General features: G+C 45.8%; 1 protein-coding gene across 1 annotated transcript in view; it reads right to left on the bottom strand.

Annotated features, from left to right (window-relative positions):
- The window catches only part of luzp2 (leucine zipper protein 2), a 139,204-nt gene that overhangs the window by 59,588 nt on the left and 60,106 nt on the right, over positions 1-19,510 (bottom strand). The window contains exon 2 of the mRNA XM_088934826.1: positions 3,788-3,905. Within this exon, the coding sequence (XP_088790952.1) occupies positions 3,788-3,905 (118 nt within the window). The remainder of the gene's footprint in view (positions 1-3,787; positions 3,906-19,510) is intronic.

The following is a 19,510-nucleotide window of genomic DNA, read 5'->3' on the forward strand; positions in this document are numbered from 1 at the left end:
TTGTTCTCTCAGATGAGATTAACGCCTGCTGTTATTCCAAACAGATTTTCTCCCCGGTGAGCCAGTTGTGGGCCGACGAGTCTCGAAAGGCTGGCAGGCGGCCCAGGGGCGATTGTCACCCGAGATGAGGCTCAGGCTACCTCGCGGCCGCAGATCCTCGCAAGACTGGGGGGGCTCAGCGCGGAGAAGCCTCCCGCTGGCATTGTAGCGTGATCACCCACTGTTGCAACACAAAGGCAGAGACCAGGAACAGGGGGGCAGAGGCCGAGACGGCGCCGATATCATTTTCGAAAATGAATCTCATCCTCCTGAATATTGTGCTTGCTATTACTTCAGCTGGAACATTTTGCAGTGCTATGCAATGCAATTAATACATTTCAGCTCCCACTGAGCCTTGATGGTACACTTCGTCAATAAGAGGTCCAAGAGAATTTCAGTTCCCCTGACCTTTAACTCCTTTAATACAGTAACAGATTCCATTACACAAAGCTAACAGAATTCTAACTGATTTTGATCATTGCTGAACTGTGGATCTGAGACACTAACAGATGTTTTTGAACCAAACCTATTAGCCAAGATTGCACTGAAAAAATGAGTAAAGGGAATAATTGTTATTTCCAGGAACATGTCCTCTTTAAAGCTTGCCACTATCATATTTATGTGATAGCCCTGGTTCTTAGAAGCGATTCATTAAAACTCACGTATGAAAGCAGGGGAATACAGTGGAAGTGACTTTTGTAGCTGTTTTAAGGCACCGATTTATCAGAACATCTTTGATATCACAAAACAGGCAGCTCACCTGCTTATTACAACCACAACTTCATAGCGCAAAAATAGAATAGGAGAAATAGGAGAAATAGAATTGGAGAAAAAATCCAATTCTTTACACTGTCTTCTCTCTAACAAAGAATAGTGGATCAAAGTTGTCTTCATTTTTTTCTGATTTTTATGTGACCTTGAGAAAAAGGTCCCAATTTCTAATTAAAAAGAAGCATTTATAATGGCGGTGGAATGGACCTTCGCTGTGTATCAGCCAAGAGCAGCAGTGGTGAGTCGATGTATTCATTTCCCGTCAATATGAAGTTCTCAAGTCCGCTGCTCTGTTAAATACACCATCACCTGTGCTTACAGAGCCGGGAAAGGAAAATCATTTGAAAAGCTCCCGCCTGCCGGCTCCTGGGTGGGCAGTAGAGGGCACTCGTCTGGATTACAGGTTGACCTCTTGTATCCACACATTGATGGGTTGGCTGGTCCTCTGACCGGCTGCAGTCAGGACCCCCATACAAGCAGGACCGCTTCACATGATAGGCACAACCGAGAGCAACCCAGCCTTCATACTCACCCCAGCCATTGGATTGGAGAATTAATACATACCCCAGCGGGACAAGGCAGAAGTCGTGGACCACTGGGACACAGTGGTCTGCAGTAACATGCGAGGCTAAGGCTGCACCAGACAACATGGACATCACACTGCACTCCTCCTCACTAGGGGTGCTGGGCTGGAAAGCTGTCAAGGATACGCACAAGTTTCTGTGCAGCCGTGACTCCTGGAACATGCAACACACCTGTGTGCCAGTGGATGCCAGCGGCTGTGGGCACTGTGCAGAAATGGTGGATAGCTGGGCTGGGGGAGGGGTAGAATACAAGCCAATAAAGGTGATCCAGATAGGATCAAGCACCACTGCTACCTCATGCCAACACTTCCCACTATTGCTAACATGAGGATCGTAAGTGGTGAGCAAAGTTGGTTGACCTGGGGTGGCAGGCGGGTGTGTGTGCATAAGAAATGAAAGTGCTTGGAGATTTAACATGGAATATTATGATGTCATAATGTATTCCGATCGCAGAACTCCAAAGACCATTGGTATTTGATGATGCATCTGTCATTTTCGGAAACTGGCAGTCTGAAGGCAACGCATGTCTTTCTGAGTTTCCTACTTCAGAAAAAGGAGCATTCAAAGACTGTGACTATAGTTCTTCATATTACCAGAAAGCTAAAGACCGAGGATGGTTCGTGAGTAATTGGGCATCATTTCTAGCCCTGCTAGTTGTGCTGTTGTTCTTCAGGTGGAAAGGAAAGGTACAGGTACTCACATCAGCACTACCTCAAGACAGTGTCACTGGATGAATGTTGCCTAAAAATCTATTAAGTGTAAAACAAATCACAAAGTTTACAATAACAAGTGTCAAATAAAGAACATACAAATAAAAGACATAGTCACGGTGGTCAATCATTATTTTCCTTTTACTTAGTGTCATGATTGTGCCCGTATGGCATCTCTCGGCTAGCGGTTGCCCTGGGAAACCGTCACATTCTCATGAGAGCTTTTCCAGGGCTTGCTGCATAAACTGAATTCCGGTTAATTACCAATGATTTCATTCCCTACTAATCACTCAAATTCTTTATTTAAAGCTTCCATGGTGCTCCTTCATTGTCCTTTTCACCCCCTTCTAGTTTTCAAATCTGCACTTTTTTCTCCTTCCCGTTTTGATTTTTTGCCGTGTCCTGTCTGCTCCTGTTCTCCAGTTACCTGGACAGATGCCTCGGCAGCCCCTCAGTCTCACCCTGGATCCCAACACCAGGATTCCGCTCCGAAGTTGTATTCCCCTTCTCCCTTTGGGGGGCTCGGGAGATTCAGGATTCCGTTCCAAGAATCCGAGATGCCTGAGCATCCTCCATTTTTCCCTGGGACCTCGGCACAGGATTCGGCTCTGTAGCCGAGGCTGCCCAAATCCATGGGTGGGCTGGCTAGCCGGGGATGAGATCTCCTGGCTGGACGCTGACCACCCACCTCTCGCCACTGAGGCAGTGTGCTCAGACTCCGATCCAGATCACTGCAGCCTCCTGTTCCAGTTCCTGCCTGCATGGCGATCCTAGACCTCCACCCTGAATTCCCTGGCCTTTTCCTCGGCTGGCCTCCCTTCCGTCCTCATCCAGGAGGCAGCTCCTGTCATCCAGGAGCCCAGGGCTCTTCCCTGTGCAGCTCTGCTTCCCTGTTCCACATCAATCACTCCTTTCAAGGATTTCACTGTGCCCTGCAGTCCTGCTTCTCCATTCCCGTTCCACTCCACTCCAGGTTTTCTCTGTGTACCACCCTGAACTCCCTGGACTTTTCCCCAGCTGGCCTCCCTGACTGGGATGAGTACTTTGATTTGGGGCCGGCGCTTTGCCATGTTGGCCTCTCTCTGTAATCGCCAGGGATGCAGACAGATCTCCCGGATCGTTGTGCTTCACTTGCAATCTTTTCTTGCTGACCTGCTCCGCTGGCCTGTCCTTTTTGTTTCCATTTTTCCTTCCATTACTGTCTGGCCTGGGCAAATTAAGCCCTGCCGGCCAGTAATTAATTAGTCTATTATCACCTTTCTGTCTTCGCTTCACTTTCTCCCAGAGCATCCTAGCCCTCAGTCAGTCGGGTTTCCTTGCATGTTCCACGACTCTCCGGTCACTCGCCGGCCGCAGTATTACACTTAGCAGCATATATCATATGTATTTGGAAATTCCACATGTGCACGGCTCACTGCAGGACCCCTGAGTCTAATTCACATGAGCAAAAAGAGGTTTGTTCCTCTTCTGTAGTCTGGGTGGCAGCTGCGGTCGGCTATCTGTTACTCCCAGGGGTCCCTGCTCTGGGAGTCGCCGCCCTGCTCCTCCCAGACTCCGGGGGGCGCTCCTGCCGTGCCTCCTCGTCCATGCTGTTCATCGGTGGAACACTCAGAAGCACCCGTCAGCATGCGCTCATTAAATCCCATCAACAAAACAAACCAAAAAAGAATCGAAGGATCTGACCTGAAGGTTTCCCTTGATGCCTTCCAGCTCCTTTGATGTTTTGGAGAGTTGACGAAGGATGCCACTCCTCTCCATAAAAACTTCTTTCAGCTTCCTTTCCAGTCCCTCATAGCTCTGTCTAACACACAAATGAAAGGGGAAAAGTGGGACATTAGACCATTTATTTCTGCTGCTTCCTGAACAAATCGCTTAGTAAGCACTGCATTCTCCCTCTCTTGCAGAATATCAGCTGGGGGAGAGATAGCCTCTGTGCACCTTTCTGCGACAGAGGAAAAGTCATAATGTTTAAAAGGCTGAGTGATACTGAAACAGACCAATATTACTGCTCTATTGTCTTTTTGAACAATTTTCACTTTTTTCTGTATAGAATCCAGGTACCCCCCTGAAATGGGTCTGTAAATTCTTTTCGATATAGATCTTCATTTCTGAACTGGAAATACTCTACTCACACGGGAGAACATTATTGGATTAAGGAATGAATGCATATCACTGCAGGACAAAGCAAAAGTCCCAGACCAGTGGCAAACTGTGATCTGGAGTCAAGCACGTGGCTAGGGCTGTACCAGACAGAGCATATTACACTGTAACCCTCCTAACAAGAGGTACCAGAAAGAGAGCTGACTATCCCATTCTAAACACCAATGTAACATTAAAGGGAAAGCAGTCAGGAATGAAACATAGACAATCCTAACATAAAACAGAAACAAGAGGACAGCATTCAGTGAATCTAGTTCATTCGGTTGCTAGTAACTAAATTATCTGCGTGTCTCATCTAGCCATTTCTTTGAAGAAGCCAGGATATTATCTTCAACAACAGACGAAGAAGCTTGGTCCACACTCCCTCTTTCTACTAAGAAGTGCCTCCAGTTCTCGGTTTTAAATGCAATTCCATGTACTGTATTTTCCACTTGTGTTTATGTTTCACTGTTAAATCTGAATAAGTCCACAGGGTAGAATTTTCAAGCCTAAAAATATTAGCTGGTGAGTCCAAATCAGGCACTCCTCTCTGTACTGACTCTAGAGCACCAATCGGAGATTTTTTTGCATAGTGGTGACCAAATTTCAAAATTATAATCTGTTCTAGGTCTACAGTAACTAGTTCATTGTACAGTTGTATCACGACATCCCTTGATTTAAATTCTGCGCTACCGACTATACTGTACATCCTGTATAGTAATACCGTACATATTGAAAAGAAAAACTTTAGTTAACTTTAGAGTTAAGAGGCGAGGTAACTGAGTTCACCCAAGAACAGCAACTGTGGGTTAAGCTCCTATCTTAAGCTTATCTCCTGACCTTTTCTGCTTTCCTGAAAGGAGATGCCCCGAGCCTTCTGTCAGGATTGTAGCCCCTCCCCCTTAAGGGCGCTCCGGCTCTTTCACTTCTGAGTTGATTTTGTGCACCTGCCCCCTGTTCCAGCCTCCTATCCAGCCCACCTTAAAAGCCAGACGCTCAGTCTGTTTCGGGCTCTGCATTGGTTCCTGTACCAGGCGAGTCCGCGACCTGTATGCTTGGTCCCGTTCCCCCCTTTCCCCCCCGACCCTCCACCAGATCCCGCTCCGGTTTTTAATCTCTTTTGTCTTTGTCTCGGATGGACCGCCCAGCTCTGGACATTTGCCTGGTCTTGGATCTCCCTTTGGACTCCCTTTTGGACTGTTTGCCTTGGATTCACCCCCCAGAACACCTCCGCACCATGGACACGCCCCCTGTTTTCATTCCCGACTCCTGCATGCTTTTTTCCCCCGTATTTTCCTCACTTTTCCCCAGTTTGTGTCGTCTGCATAGGGTCCGGAAAGAACGCCTTCGTTTATAGAACTGAGACACATCTTTGATTGAGATGCAGGTTGGCAAGAGTCATAAGAAATGCTGGCGAACTGGGGAAGATGCCGTTTCTCAGCTTCTCGTTCCCAGGGACGACTAATTATTTGAGTGATCGGGCACCAATCACCCTAAACTCACTCAGCTGTCAGCAGAGATTGAGATGTAGGAAGAGGACGGATTCACAGCCACTCGGCTGTAAGCTGGCAGCCTGGCATGCGGTTTACTCCAAAGCAGAGCCTTTAATCAAGGGTGCTGCTGTGACTGTGACAGATTTCTAAATTGAATGGCCTTTGAGGTATTTCCGAGACTCGTGCAACGTTCTGAGTAATTTCCAAATCTCAGATAAAATCGTTTTTTTTTTTTCCTCAAGAGTGCAGAATTGTATTTTTAAAGCCTTCTGCTGCTTAGCTGTGAACTGCATTGAGGCAGACGTGATTAGGGACTCCGGACTTGTCAACCAGACAACTGTGGTTTTAAGTCCGCTGTTGGACTTTGGAGCAAGGTGCTTCCCCTCAGTAAAATACCCTTCAGAAAGAAGTGTCAGCCAAATCATTAAGAATGGGCCTTTTTATTAAAACAAATAAATAAAAACCAGTAGTACCACCTTAACTTTGAAAGATCTTGTAGTGTATTTGATGAGGATGTATTATATAAACACGGGTGTGGAAGAAATGCTGACCTTCTGGGACCCTAAAGGGGGAAATGTCACGTATTAGTAGTGTACTGTAGCTCTTTTAAAGGATGCGGATAAAATGACAATCTGATAAGCCATGTCAGTGAAAGAAAAAAACAATTTCTGGCAATTCCTGCCATGAATAACCTCCATTGTGGCCATTTTCTTTGCTCCTTATGTTGTGATTGCTTTCTGAGCTACGGCTTTCTGCTGTAATTTGAGGGAAGAGAGCAGCGTCGCTGGACAGGGAGATTAAAGAGGACGACAGAGCCGTGTGTGGCCCGACAGGCACTGTGATCAGCATCTCTGAAGGGCCACGGCACGATGTGTACCCAAGGCATCACTGCTGCAGAGGACAGAGACAGAGAGGAGATAATTGTCTCGCTGGGTGGAAACCACGCTGCTGGCTTCCTCAGTCGTCTTGCCAGCTAGACGCCACAATTCGTTTAGTTTTTTTACGGCTTTACTTTTATTTGTTTTTAGCCTCAATCGTGGCTTTTATATGCTTTGCTTTGTGTTTACGTACAGTGCATTAGTATTTGAATGGCAAATTTATGAGCTGCAGTAAAATACCAGTTATGCTACTCATAGACCTCTTCAGATTCATCCCTTAAAGTAATGAAAATGTCATTTTTATTTTTAAAAAAAGGCAGAGCGGCTACACTAATGCGACATAAAAATGTAAGCTTTACTGCGGCGTAATAGTGAGACTACACAGGGCCACTGTCCCACGCTCCATCCGAAATCGCAGGACCCGGCGTTGCTAATGACAGTAGCATTCCGACTTCTCAATTTCCAGCTGCGGAGTACACACTTATTCTTTTGTGCTGGGGAGATGTATTTGCACTTAAACTGCGCCACCCCAACATTTTGGCTATACGATAAATAAATCGAAGAGCTCATCTCTGAAGCAGTGAACGGATGCATTTAAGAAATGGCTTGTGTTTAGCTTTCAAAACCCAAAAGCAGAGGCAGCTCTGTAGCAGCAATGGGAATGAACAGTAGGAAGACCTCCCAAATGCACTGGAGAATTCGATAATTCGAGAGCCCTTACACAAAAAAATACAAGCCCCGTAAAATAAGAGGTGTCACAGTACTACATAGTGCTAAATAATATGCTATTGTTTTAACAAAAAAGAAGCATTTGTGGAAGGGATTGAGAAGAGGTTTTGATTTGAGCACATTGTTTAAAGCAAGAAACAGATTCAGAATTAATTATTCTTTTTCCAACATGATTCATGCTACTATAGTACAGTTTATGTAAAACAAAGAGTATTTTTTGCACTAAAAAGAGATAATGCTGTGTCGAGGAATTGCAGATAATAATCTGATCCTTATTCTTGCTATTTTGGGAAATTCAGAGCACTCTGTTGTTTCAGAGCGCGACAAACACGCTGGACTTACAAACTGCATTGTAAAAATCACCACCATCGTTCAGCCGTTAAACAAGCTACAGACACCGATCAATAATGGCATAAAACATCTAGGAAATAAAAAATTATATCTATATTACAAAACCCATTCTTATGTCATTCATGTCCAATACTGTTTATGGGCTGGTGCTAAACTCAGGAGTCAGGTTCATTTTTTTTAACTGATCGGGAGCTACTGTAGAACAGAGCGAGATAGAGGACACCCTTACAAAATCAGGGGGAATTTTAACCACTTTCTTCAGGTCAGGGGGGCTGTGATCACCTGAGACTCCAGCACAGCTCTTACAAACTTGATTTACTTGTTCAGCCTTCGATTCAAAGCAAACACATCCTGGACTCTGCAGCTTGCAAATCAAAAATAAAGGGCACATGACTGCCCAAAGCTGTCACACTGTATATAAGTGGGTGATTAAAATTATTCAGACCCAGGAATTGTTTTCCCCATTCTGCTCACTAATTGGAAATCATCCCAATTCTGAATTTGTTCCGAGTATTCTGAGTAATGGCAGCAATATATCTTCACGCAAATCTCTTCTGCTGTTCCTGTGGGCGAGATCACGTTCTAGATTTTGAAAATCACAAAATTGCGGTTTTGTCATCTGTCCAGAAGCCTCTCGACCACACTGGGTTTATTTTTTGAAGCTCTAAAACCAAAGATTCCTGGCAAAGCCCCAACCTCTTCCATTCATTATGCAGCAGACAGAAAGTTTACGACAGAGCAGGTGACCAAAGCCGTTTTCTAATCTCCGAGCCCTGGTAAACATCCTCCTTGGATTGATGTCTCCCTCAGGAACACTGCACTGGCTTGGCACTTTGGCCTTTCTTCTCCAGCTTGAATAATGGGAGGTTGACCCAGCTGTGTGATAGAGTAGTGCTGAGCTTTCACGGGGAAAGGGAAAGTTTTCTGTTCCTTTCAGCGGCTGAGCGCTAAACACTGTTCAATACAGAGCACGGGGTAATGCCCTTTCCACTACAGCAGAGACGCCGAGCTGAGAGCACGAGGGTTCCCAGAGCTTTATCGATTTACTCCACCATTGCTACCCAGCACAATAGCCCTAGCTAATTATTATTGACCTAATTCTTTTTAATTCGAGCTAATTCCTTTACAGTGCTTTCACCCCGAATGGATTCTGCTGCCAGAGCCTGCTGGCAGATTGCAGGCAGCCCACATTCAAACTGTCATAATGGCTTGTCAGACTGCAGCGTGAGAGAGAGAGCACCAGGCGAGGGATCGCCAATTTTTTTATCCCCCCCCAAAAAAACCCTCCTGACACCGAATGCAGAGCAAAAAGTAACGAACCAGGCAGCATCAGCAAATTCTTATGATCACAAACTCTGCAAGGCCTGTCAGCTCCGTTTTCAAGTGATTAGAAATGCTAATAGCCTAGTGGTGCAGAAATCCAGCAATAAATTTCCTTGCCCTTTTCAGCGCAGATTTATTCATTTATGTCGGGATGTATTGCACTAGGCTCTATTGCCAGCAGGGTGTAAGCTCAATTTGCTAGGATTTAAACCCATTTTGCTGCAGTTGAGCCTAGCTCCTGTTGATAAGTAAATATATAAAGAAAAAGAGCAGCTTGCAAAGAGCTGCAGGGGTCTTTGTAGAAGTAGCAGTGGCCTGCTGCTGGGTGTGCCAGTCATTTTCAGCAGGTCCTTCAGGCCCGATGCTCAGCACTCTCAGGGTGTTGTGCCAGACCGCTCTGCTGATGAAAGGTGTTTTCAATAGGGTACAGCAATCGCACTGCAGTCATATGTTCTCTTTCATTCCCACTGTCTCCCTCCTTAGAATGGCACTTTTTACACACAGGGCTTGGTTATAAGAGGGGTTGAGTTTTAACAAGGCTGCAAACAAGAGCCATTTGGCTCATATAGCTTGTTAGGCTGCTTGCAGCTACGGTGAGTAATGCATGGTTCTTTCTTGAGAGAAGCCAGGACATCAGGTTTTTGGCTGGATAGCTTGTTCCACACTCCCACAACTCTCCAGATAAAGCGGTCCTCAGTTCTAAACTCCCACCCCTGTAGTTTGTGCTCGTGTCTGCTGGTTCACGCGCCTCCGTTACATCTGCACTGGTACTCTGGCGTGACTTTGCATGTTGAATTTTGAAAGCTTGAATCGGGTCCCCACAAAGTCCTCAGTGTGCAGCCTTTCAGCATTTCTGAAAGCCGACATTCACTTGAATCTGGGAACGTGTCTGGTTGTTCTCCTCCAGACTAATTCCAGAGCTTTTTAGTATAGTGGTGACTACAGTTGCACACAACATTATATTTGAGGTACTATTAGCGCATTGCACAATTTTAACATAACCTCCCTCCTTTTAAGTTCTCTGCTTTTCACTCTCTGTAATGACAAGCTGTTTTCCTCTCTCATTACCTCCCCATATTGTCTGGAACAGGGAGCTTCAATGAAAAATTTTACCTGTCTGCATGTAACACTGCACTCATCTACACTAATTGTCATATACCAGATGTTCGTCCTGCCCTAAATGTTGTCATTTCGAATTTTCTTTTCCATTCTTTACAGTGGTTGTGTATATATCCTGATATTTTGTTACCACCTGCGAACGTGAATAGTTCTCTGTCTACACCAGAATACCAGATGCGTACCCCATGCTGCGTTTGTCTGGAGCCAACCGGAAACCCCATTACATCATCTCCAGTGCTTCACAGAAAACAAAAACATATTTAAAAACCTGTCAATGGGGCATCAATAATCAGTAAACTGCAAGAAAGAACACATGAAAAATGCAAGGAAAACTTGCTGTTTTACTCTAAGACAAGCTACTGTACCCAGCTCCAGAGAAACCATCACTTGCTGTCAGACCTACATACTGTAACCAAACCCTTCAGGCTTGTCTTGGCCAAAACTGTTCAATTTGAATTAGAGATACTGTATAGCTACAGTAATGAGAATGATATACCTCATTCTCTATATTGCATCTGTCCTAAAGTATATTGTTTTAATGAAATAGTAGAAAGAACGATGGTGACATTTAATAAGCTATAAAGATGTAATTCGATCAGCTCTCTCGCTAATTAACTCCTACAGTAATTTCTGCTAACAACCCCCCCGCTACACGCAGCATTATTAGTGTACGTGGGGCGTTTAATGTGTGCAAAATGGGACACCGAGGAGAGATTATTTTCAAGCAACGTGCCCCTTTGACCCAGAGAGCGCTATGGAAAAAAAAGCTCCGTGTTCTCAAGCAGCCGAGCGAAGCTGTAAGTAGAGAAGGCGCGTCACAGGCACGCGCACTCCCGCGCCGCCCGATCCCCCCGCGCGGCGCGGCAGGTCCATTAATTGAGAGGATGCAAAGTAAATAAGATTTTAATGAAAGGGACGCGAGTGGCTCGGAGAATGAATACGTTTCCCCCACGAGCGCGACAGCCTGACACCTGCGTACGAGCCCATCAGTCAAATTTACTGCGGCTGATCTCGGATCATAGCCGAGCTGCCGGCGCCGTAATTGTGTTGCCCAGCAAAGTTTCCAGGACTAAATTTGAATCTCAACTTGTTTATTGCTTAGGAATTAATAGGACAAGACAAAGGGTATGAGATGCCTATTTGGATGTAATAGAGCTCTGAATTTATACAAATGGAGGTGAAACACGGGGGCTGGCTAGCAATTTTTCAATATGCAGAGGTCACCTGTGACACCAGGCTCGTAATTGTTTGTTCTCCCGCACACTGTATCGATCGGGTCCCCGAGCACAATTTGAATGTCATCTATTACAACTGCGGATATTCCTGTAATAACCTTTCCATCACAAAGACAGAAATCCGTGCTTCTGAGAAGACGCTCTTTCTCCTAGCCGATGCTTGCCCGGGTTGTTGTACTGAGGCTTTTAAGCACAGCAGAACGAGAGAGCTTTTCCATTGCCTGGGTTACAAGTTTTTTTTTTTTGTCCGTGTGTTTGAAAGATGATATAATTTTAAATTGCTTTCCATTCGGCACGGCTCTTTGTTCAGGCCTGCACATTAATTTGAAGATAGGCTTCTTTTTTTTAGTGGCTGTCGTTTCGTCTACATACTGTACATGAAGTTACTCTGTGTAATCCCACGCTGCAGCTGGATACAAACACCAGCATCAAGCCAGGAGAAAATATCATTACACCAGAGCCCTTCATGGGAGCACCACACATTAGTGATCCATCCACGCCCGCTGTTGACTCTGGAAGATGGGAGTGAGACTGTGAGGCAGCTGAGAACAAAATCAAGCTCTGGTCTCTAGGTGGGAGTCCGGGCTGAGCTGAGAGGCAACAGCGATGGGGACCGTTACAATCTTTCATAAGTACAACAAAAATAACAAGAACATTCGTCTGATTGTGTCATGGGATAAGCGAAGCATGTTTACCACGCTTTGAATTACTAAGTACAGATCCACCTGTTAATATTTTTGCATTCTGCTGTGTGGAAGTGCATTAAAAAAGCAAGAGCAGGAGGCACATCCTTACCCAAAGGGTTGCGGGAGGCTGAAACAAGCTACCCCAGCCATGTGGTTGATGCTGATACCTAGATTCAGTCAAGAAATGGCTGGATAAGATCCTTGCATCAATTAACTCCTGTCATTTCTAACCTCTTCTTCTGTTCCTACTTGAAGGGTCCCCAGCCCTGGGCTTTGAGAGGTGTATCAGGTTTTATTCTAGGTCTCTTTACATCGCCAATTACAAAAAATAAAAAACGCCTGAAAAACAGTTAGTGTTCCCACGAAATCCTAAATGGATCACTGTTTCCCAGAGTCTCAGCCTGAAGAGAGAGACCCTGAATAACTCCAGCTGGGGGATCCGAGAGCAAGCCCCCCCTCGTATTTACTGTAAATTGATTATTTAGACTGGGAATTCACAGGTTTTGCATCCTGCGCAGGAAGGAAAGTCTAACAAGCCAGGCGGCAGTTTGCAGAAGTGTTAGAAATGTATCCAAGAGGTAAAAATGAGAGTGCCTGATGTGAATGATGAATAGGAATTAGATGTGCAGAGAAATGCATTAGATTTGACATAAATAAGGCACACGGCCTCGTTATTGTTTTGAGGTATTAATCACAATGCTGCACTCCTTCAGCAGAAAGCAGAGGGGAAACAAATAAAGTTAGCTTTTGCCTGATCTAATATTCACAATGAAATTGAAACAATAGATATCGGATCTGAAGCCATGCATCACGACGGGATTGACTGAGAGAGCGAGCACTCCGGGAGATCATTCTCTGAACAGATCTGAGCATCCGTCTCCAGGAAAACACTGGGCGCTCATTTCCGGCTTGGGGTACTGCCCTTCCTACTGGCCATCGGAGACGAGACCTGGCTGGCCAGGCCTTGGGTCCATCAAGGGAAAATAGGATCAGATGGATAGCAGCTAAAAGAAAACTCCATCTAGTTGAGGAGCATGCCGAGCGATGTTAAGGGTTCGAGCTCTCTGGTTTCTTGGGTCTAGGTCATCCTTCATCATGCTCAGGTGCCTGACACAGGTACTGTACAGTACCACCTAGAGCCCTGTCCAGCTCTTTCAGCCACAGGTCTGCACTCCACCGATGTGAGCTTTAACCCCAATGCGTATTTTTAGGACCCCGTGCAGACGGTATAATCCGGAAGTGACTGGAAAAAGACTCCTAGGGAAACACATCAGGAGTCGGATGGGAAGACAGACAGGGGGGGCGTGACGGCTGTGATCTGGTGCTCAGGGGGCGTGGCGCAGGCGGACAAGTCCAGTGGGAATCCAAAAGGGAAAAACAGGGCGCAATCCAAAGTCCAGGTAGCCGGGAGATCCAATCCGAGACAGACAAGATTAAAACCGGAACTAGATCTGGAACAGGAACAGGGACAGGGAACCAGGAGGATAAGAACAGTAGCACTCTGAGCCCCGGACTCAGCAGGTCAGGACGCTGATCGGAAGCCTAAGCCCTCAAGCCGCTGGCGTAGGGCGACTTGATGCTAGGCGGACCTCCGGGCGTCCGTCTTCCAGTGAAACTAACACAAAAGGGTCGGAGCGCCCTCTAGAGGAGGGATGGCGATCGTGACACCCATGCAGTCACAAAGATCAGAGCTGACAATCTGGCCTGGTTCAAGGTCATTTAAAGGCTGCGGCTGGTTCAGAACTTGCAATATCCTCCATCTATGAAAAAATCTGACCTTTCTGTCCTGACTTCAGCTGCTGTCAGAAATTACAGCACACTTTATACTGTTGGATGCATGCATTATCCAAATCCGAATCATAAGATTTCATCTCAAAGGATGCTTTGCAGTTCTTTCAAGCATCGGCCAAATCTTTTCCTTTTTAAGGTTACCCCTGCGCCCTAAATTAGTGAACATTTTGAAATGTGTTCCATTTTTATTTTTATCCGGTTCAAATTAAGATTTGGACACCTCTATTACATTAAGGATGCCACCTAAAAATATATCCACTCCTATTTCTGCAAGACATTTGTGAGCAAAGTATATCGACAGCATACGATTTAAAGAAAGCTTCGGGGCTCAGGCCTTTTGATGTAGAGCTGTTAAAATTCATAGCTTTCTTTTTTAATGACACTACAGAACTTCAGAAAGCATTTTGCTTCATATTGGAAAACATCCATTTTTCCTTGCCTTTAGTGGTGCAATAGGGAGAGGGTTTCCGAACAAAGATTTGTCACTTTTATCTTTAATGGGAAACCGGATCATTTCTCCCAGGCCCCTAAGCAAACATTTGTGTTTATGATTTTAGTGTTTTGAAAAATAGCATCTTGCTTTCGCCCAGTCACTGACGGCTGCTCAGATCCACTTTTTCCTGTCGCAGTGAAACCTGGGTGAACAGGCAAGAGGCGTCTGAGACTGGCATATCACTGAGCACAGAGGGCTGAACAAACTGAAAGTCAAAGATGACTCATATTGTTTCTCTTGCATTCCACAGCGATGCCCTGCGAGTGTAATACTGTATAAAGCCCCTACAGCAATTTCAACCTGTTGCAGAGCTCTGAGCTCAAGCTAGAGATAGACTGCAGTACAGTAAGTAGACAGTCCCCTTTCAGCATCACATCCAGAAACTGCTTTTTCTGGAGAAAAGATCAAGTGGAGAGATGGCTCCCTTGGAAAAATGCCTGGCTTGCAGCTCTCTCAAGTCAGATTTTTCGTTCTTATTTCATCATTTATTTCTAAATGCCTCACATTGAAAGAAAAGGCTCATAAAGGTGGCCCATCGTCCTATAGCGGAAGTACACAGTCCACCTATCGTGTGCACACAGACACACAGTATACTGAGCTTGATGGAGGCAGGACGGACTTCCTCTGTGAAGAGTTCGTATACAGAGCGAGTTGAACTGCAGTTTAACCGAGTGAAAAAGTACGGGAAGCCTTGAGGTTTAAACGCATCCACATTTTTTTAAGGAAGTTTCAGATAAAAGTCCTCCACCCCTTCAGAAAGAATCGCACGGTTGTATTTCTTTTTAAACAGCGAAAGAAGGGATTTTGTCCGAAATGGCCTGAAACGTATAATTCTTTATGGATTTAAACCTTGTTCCGCCCCATAAAAGCTTCCTTTTCATCCTCACTTCTTCATAAACATGCAGGTGGCAGCTTCTGCCCGGGTGTTGGACTGTGTGAAAGGCCGCAGTCGTGCTGGCCAATCAATCAGTCAGCTGAGAACCAGGGCCACCGACCACACCGCTGAAAAAGGGCGAGCTGTCCCCCGCGTGTCAGTCCTGTCTAGGGGACTCACTGACGTTTTCTTCAGGCTTTCAAGACGACAGTTTTCTCAGTTCACCTTTGTCAGGATGTGGGCCTTTCAAAGCCTTGTTTGTCTGACTGGCTTGTTAAAACAAAAACTCTGCTTTGTTAAAATAAAAGCAGACGCCTTCGTCTGCCTACTATTTTGTGAGCCTGACCTGCATGTGATCGCCCACACGTATATTCTGTATAGATATTTTCCCATAATAACGGCTCTGATAAGTACACATGTTCTAAATTCAGAGCATTATTAAATTAGCATTCTGAGTGTGTTAATTAAAAGATTAAAGCCATAATGATAACTCGTTATCATGATTCAGGCATTAGCAGAGTTCTTACTTTTGTTCCTTAGTAACGGAAATTCATGATGCATAACCACCTGGCTGAGGTGGGTTTTAATTTCCATATCTTTGACAGATTTGTTGATTTTTAATTTTCCAACAAGTGTATTATTTAAACGTGGTCATCTTCACCATTTTCTGCTCATCTGCGCCATTTCGTCCATTTCTAATGTAAATTAAGTGGCGCTTCGAGTGCACATTAATTAATTTGTATGTATACAGTACAAAACGTGCCACTTTTTTCCAGTAAATACTATCTTCATAGGCTTTCCCTCTGTGTTTGCTTGCCTGAATACATTTGCTGCTTGCAGTTGTTCCTTTCAGAAAGAGAGTGAAGAGATTATTTTCGTTTCTTGTACAATATTTCCCCTGCTTAGAAATCAACAAAGTGTCTTATTTACCCTATATACAGTACCTGTAAAATAATCCAGTATCCAAGTTATAAGTACTGTATAACAACTACCTGGATCTCAACTTGTTTACACTGATGTTATCATGTACACATACAAAGATCTCTTCCCTTGATAGAAAATAGTGTTTTAACTCCCTGCAAAGTGCATATATAAACCAAGCAGGGCTATTGCCCGTGGCCTCTGAGATGTGCTTATTTATTATCTTATTTTACCACTGCAATGCTAATTTTGATTTCCTGTCAGCGACAATATTTCCTAAGCTCTAGTTTGCTGAGCAGGCATGTGAGGGGAGTCTGGATTTACTAACACCCCTGACCCAGGCATCTAGACTCTAGGCTGCACTAAACTTTACGGCTTCTTCAGAGCAGAAGGGCGTCAGCAGGTTAATTTAATATAATTTAACCTGCTCGTTCATGTCGCGTTTATCCGAGGGGCATCGGACTGGTCCTCTAACCGATGAACACAAGTGAGGCTACACAGAGGGGGTCAGGGTTAAAGCTAGGACTCTGACAAAACAAGGGCACCCCACTGCTGTGCCTGCCTGCTGTTTCCTTATCGTTTCTGCCTGGTAGGTCCTAAGTGGCTGAAAGTAATTAAACGGAGCACTGCTGCTCCTTGCAGCTCGTTTCATAGCCACCTGAGTCATGCTTTTATTTTTACGATCAATTAAATGTCCCACGACTTCTCAGTCTGGAGTCGTACAGGGAATACAACGCAAAATGAACGAACTTTTAACACTTTGTCTCGCCTTCCGGTAACTAGACTGCAGCTGCCGAAGCATGACACGGCACATAGCGATGCAAGCATTCACAGGGTCTTTCCATGCTAAATACTACAATGCGCTTGCCAGCATGATGGCATTAAGCAGAAGAAAATTTAACCAGTGTTCTGGCAAGTTTCTTTTTTTTTTTGACGCATACATCACACAAGCATTGTGGGATAGAAACTGAGGGCACTGCATGAATGTCAGATTAGAATGACTTTATACTGTGAGCCCTCTCTCCCCCTGCAGCTCCCAGCTGGCAGCCCCACTGCAGCTCAGCAGGTGTGAGCCTGGTCAGTACCTGGACGGGAGACTCCTGGGAAAGCTGAGGCTGCTGCTGGAAGAGGTGTTAGTGGGACCAGCAGGGGGCGCTCAACCTGCGGCCTGTGTGGGTCCTAACGCCCCAGAATAGTGACTGGGACACTATTCTGTTAAAAGGCACTGTCCTTCGGATGAGAAATAAAACCAAAGTCCTGACTCTCTGTGGTCATTAAAAATCCCAGGGTGTTTCTCGAAAAGAGTAGGGGTGTTAGCAAATATGGCTTCAAAACTGGCTTCATCACTCTACTCTCCTCCCCACTGAGAGCTGGTGTGTGGGGAGAGGACTGGAGCATCATCCAGGGGGGGCTGCACACTGGTGGGGGTGGAGGGGATCCCCATTACCTGTAATGAGCTCTGAGTGGGGTGTTCACAACAGCACTATAGAACTTGAAGGAATTATTATTAAAAATGTTTGGTTTTAATTGTTTGTTTCAGAAGGATTATACTGTAATTTAAAAGAAATGAGAGAAAGGAAGGTTTTGGAGCGCACACCCAGGAGAGGATACTTCACATGCCTTCAGGACCCCAGCTCGCTTTGTCATCTCAGCAGGAGACACCAGCCCACCAGCCTTGACTCCCAGGATCCTCGTTATCAGCTTTTCAGCTCTCCTTTGAAGCAGTGGTGCGGGCCAGGAGGCAGCCCTGGGGCTCCTCTGCAGCTATCGGCCCTGTCCCTCCCACCACAGAGACTGCGGGTCGCCAGAGCCAGCTGCTGGAACTCAAGGCAAGGACCTGCAACTGCAAGGAGCAGGACCGCCAAAGCCATGCTCTTTTCTTAGAACCGTATCAGCACTGAGTGAATACTAATTCCACTGTAAACTGAATCTCCTGTCACTGAATCCAAGAGGACCACTTCACCATCTCTCTGTGCCTCCAAAATGACAAAGGAACAGGGGATGTACATTATACAAGAACAGAGGATGTAGTGTACATGGGCGAAGAGGTGGCCCTGTGGCTCAGGATCTGCGCCTGTGGCTGGGAGGTTGCCGGTTCAAATCCCGCAGCTGGCAGAGGAATCCTACTCCGTGGGGCCCCTGAGCAAGGCCCTGAACCCCAGCTGCTCCAGGGGTGCCGTATAAATGGCTGACCCTGTGCTCTGACCCCCAGCCTCTCTCCCTGTCTGTGTGTCTCATGGAGAGCAAGCTGGGGTATGCGAAAAGACAAATTCCTAACACAAGAAATTGTATATGGCCAATAAAGTGATCTTAATCTAAAACATCTCTCTAATGCCCAGCTCTCTCTATGCACCGAGATTTGCTCTTTGATTTAGGCACACCAACCTGTAGAAAAACATAAAGACTAAGGACAACACAGGACGCTTCTGTATTGGGGATGATACTGTATATAAACATTTGTTTTCCCCATCATGTATCAATTTTGTAAAAATTTTGCAAACACTGCGGGTTTCTCTCATCCACGTCTTTTCTGGGGATGGTGGAGTCCGGGCACCAAGTCTATTTTTAAAATGCAAGCATTTTAATTGCACGGCATAGATTACCAATACGGCGAAGCGGCCTTTGTTTCATTTCAAAAGGTCAGTGAAACATTAAAAATCAATCCCCTCCCAGCACGCTCCGCTGGCTGAGGCGAGTTCTGCCTCGGTCTTCCAGGAACCGGACTGATAAGCAATAACGCAGAGGGCAGCCATCTGACAGGCCCAGTCAAGTTTAAAAATGACCTTTTCGGTTTAACCGCGCGCGGAGCCAACAGGCGGTGGGGTCAACTCCCAGCTCTGCTGCAGAGCCGTGGCAACGCCAACATCTTCAGTGAGCAGGACTCTCTCTACCGTAGCAAACATCTTGCAAGATCGAGGAGGGAGGAGGGGGGAGGGGGGGGTCCAGTTTCACTGGGCGTGTTTTATCTACGAAAGGCAAAGGAGAGGATAGCATGATAACTTGCTTGTGCTCATCTTTCAGCAGCTGAGAGGCCGATGTAGAAACTGGGATCAGAGATCCCGTCTCGGCTTTGTCAGCCGGCTTTGGAGAGGCCTCTTTAAGTTGGTCAGATATAATCTCCTTTCTCCCTGGATTGTTCCGCACCTACTGCTCCCTTCATCTGGCTTTTTTCTCATCTGCTGCGGCTCCCCTCCCCCATCGTGCTCATTCATAGTCTCGCGACTCCTCACTTTCGTGTCTTCTTACAAAACATGCATGATCTTGCTAGGAGTCATGATTGTAATCCCTCCTCTTAAGGGCGCTCCGGCTCTTTCACATTTTAGTTGATCATGTGCACCTGCCCTCAATCCTGCCCCTCCTTATTTACGCCGGGC

This window comes from Atractosteus spatula, chromosome 16 (genome assembly GCF_055471065.1).
Source record: "Atractosteus spatula isolate fAtrSpa1 chromosome 16, fAtrSpa1.hap1, whole genome shotgun sequence".
Lineage (NCBI taxonomy): Eukaryota > Metazoa > Chordata > Actinopteri > Semionotiformes > Lepisosteidae > Atractosteus > Atractosteus spatula.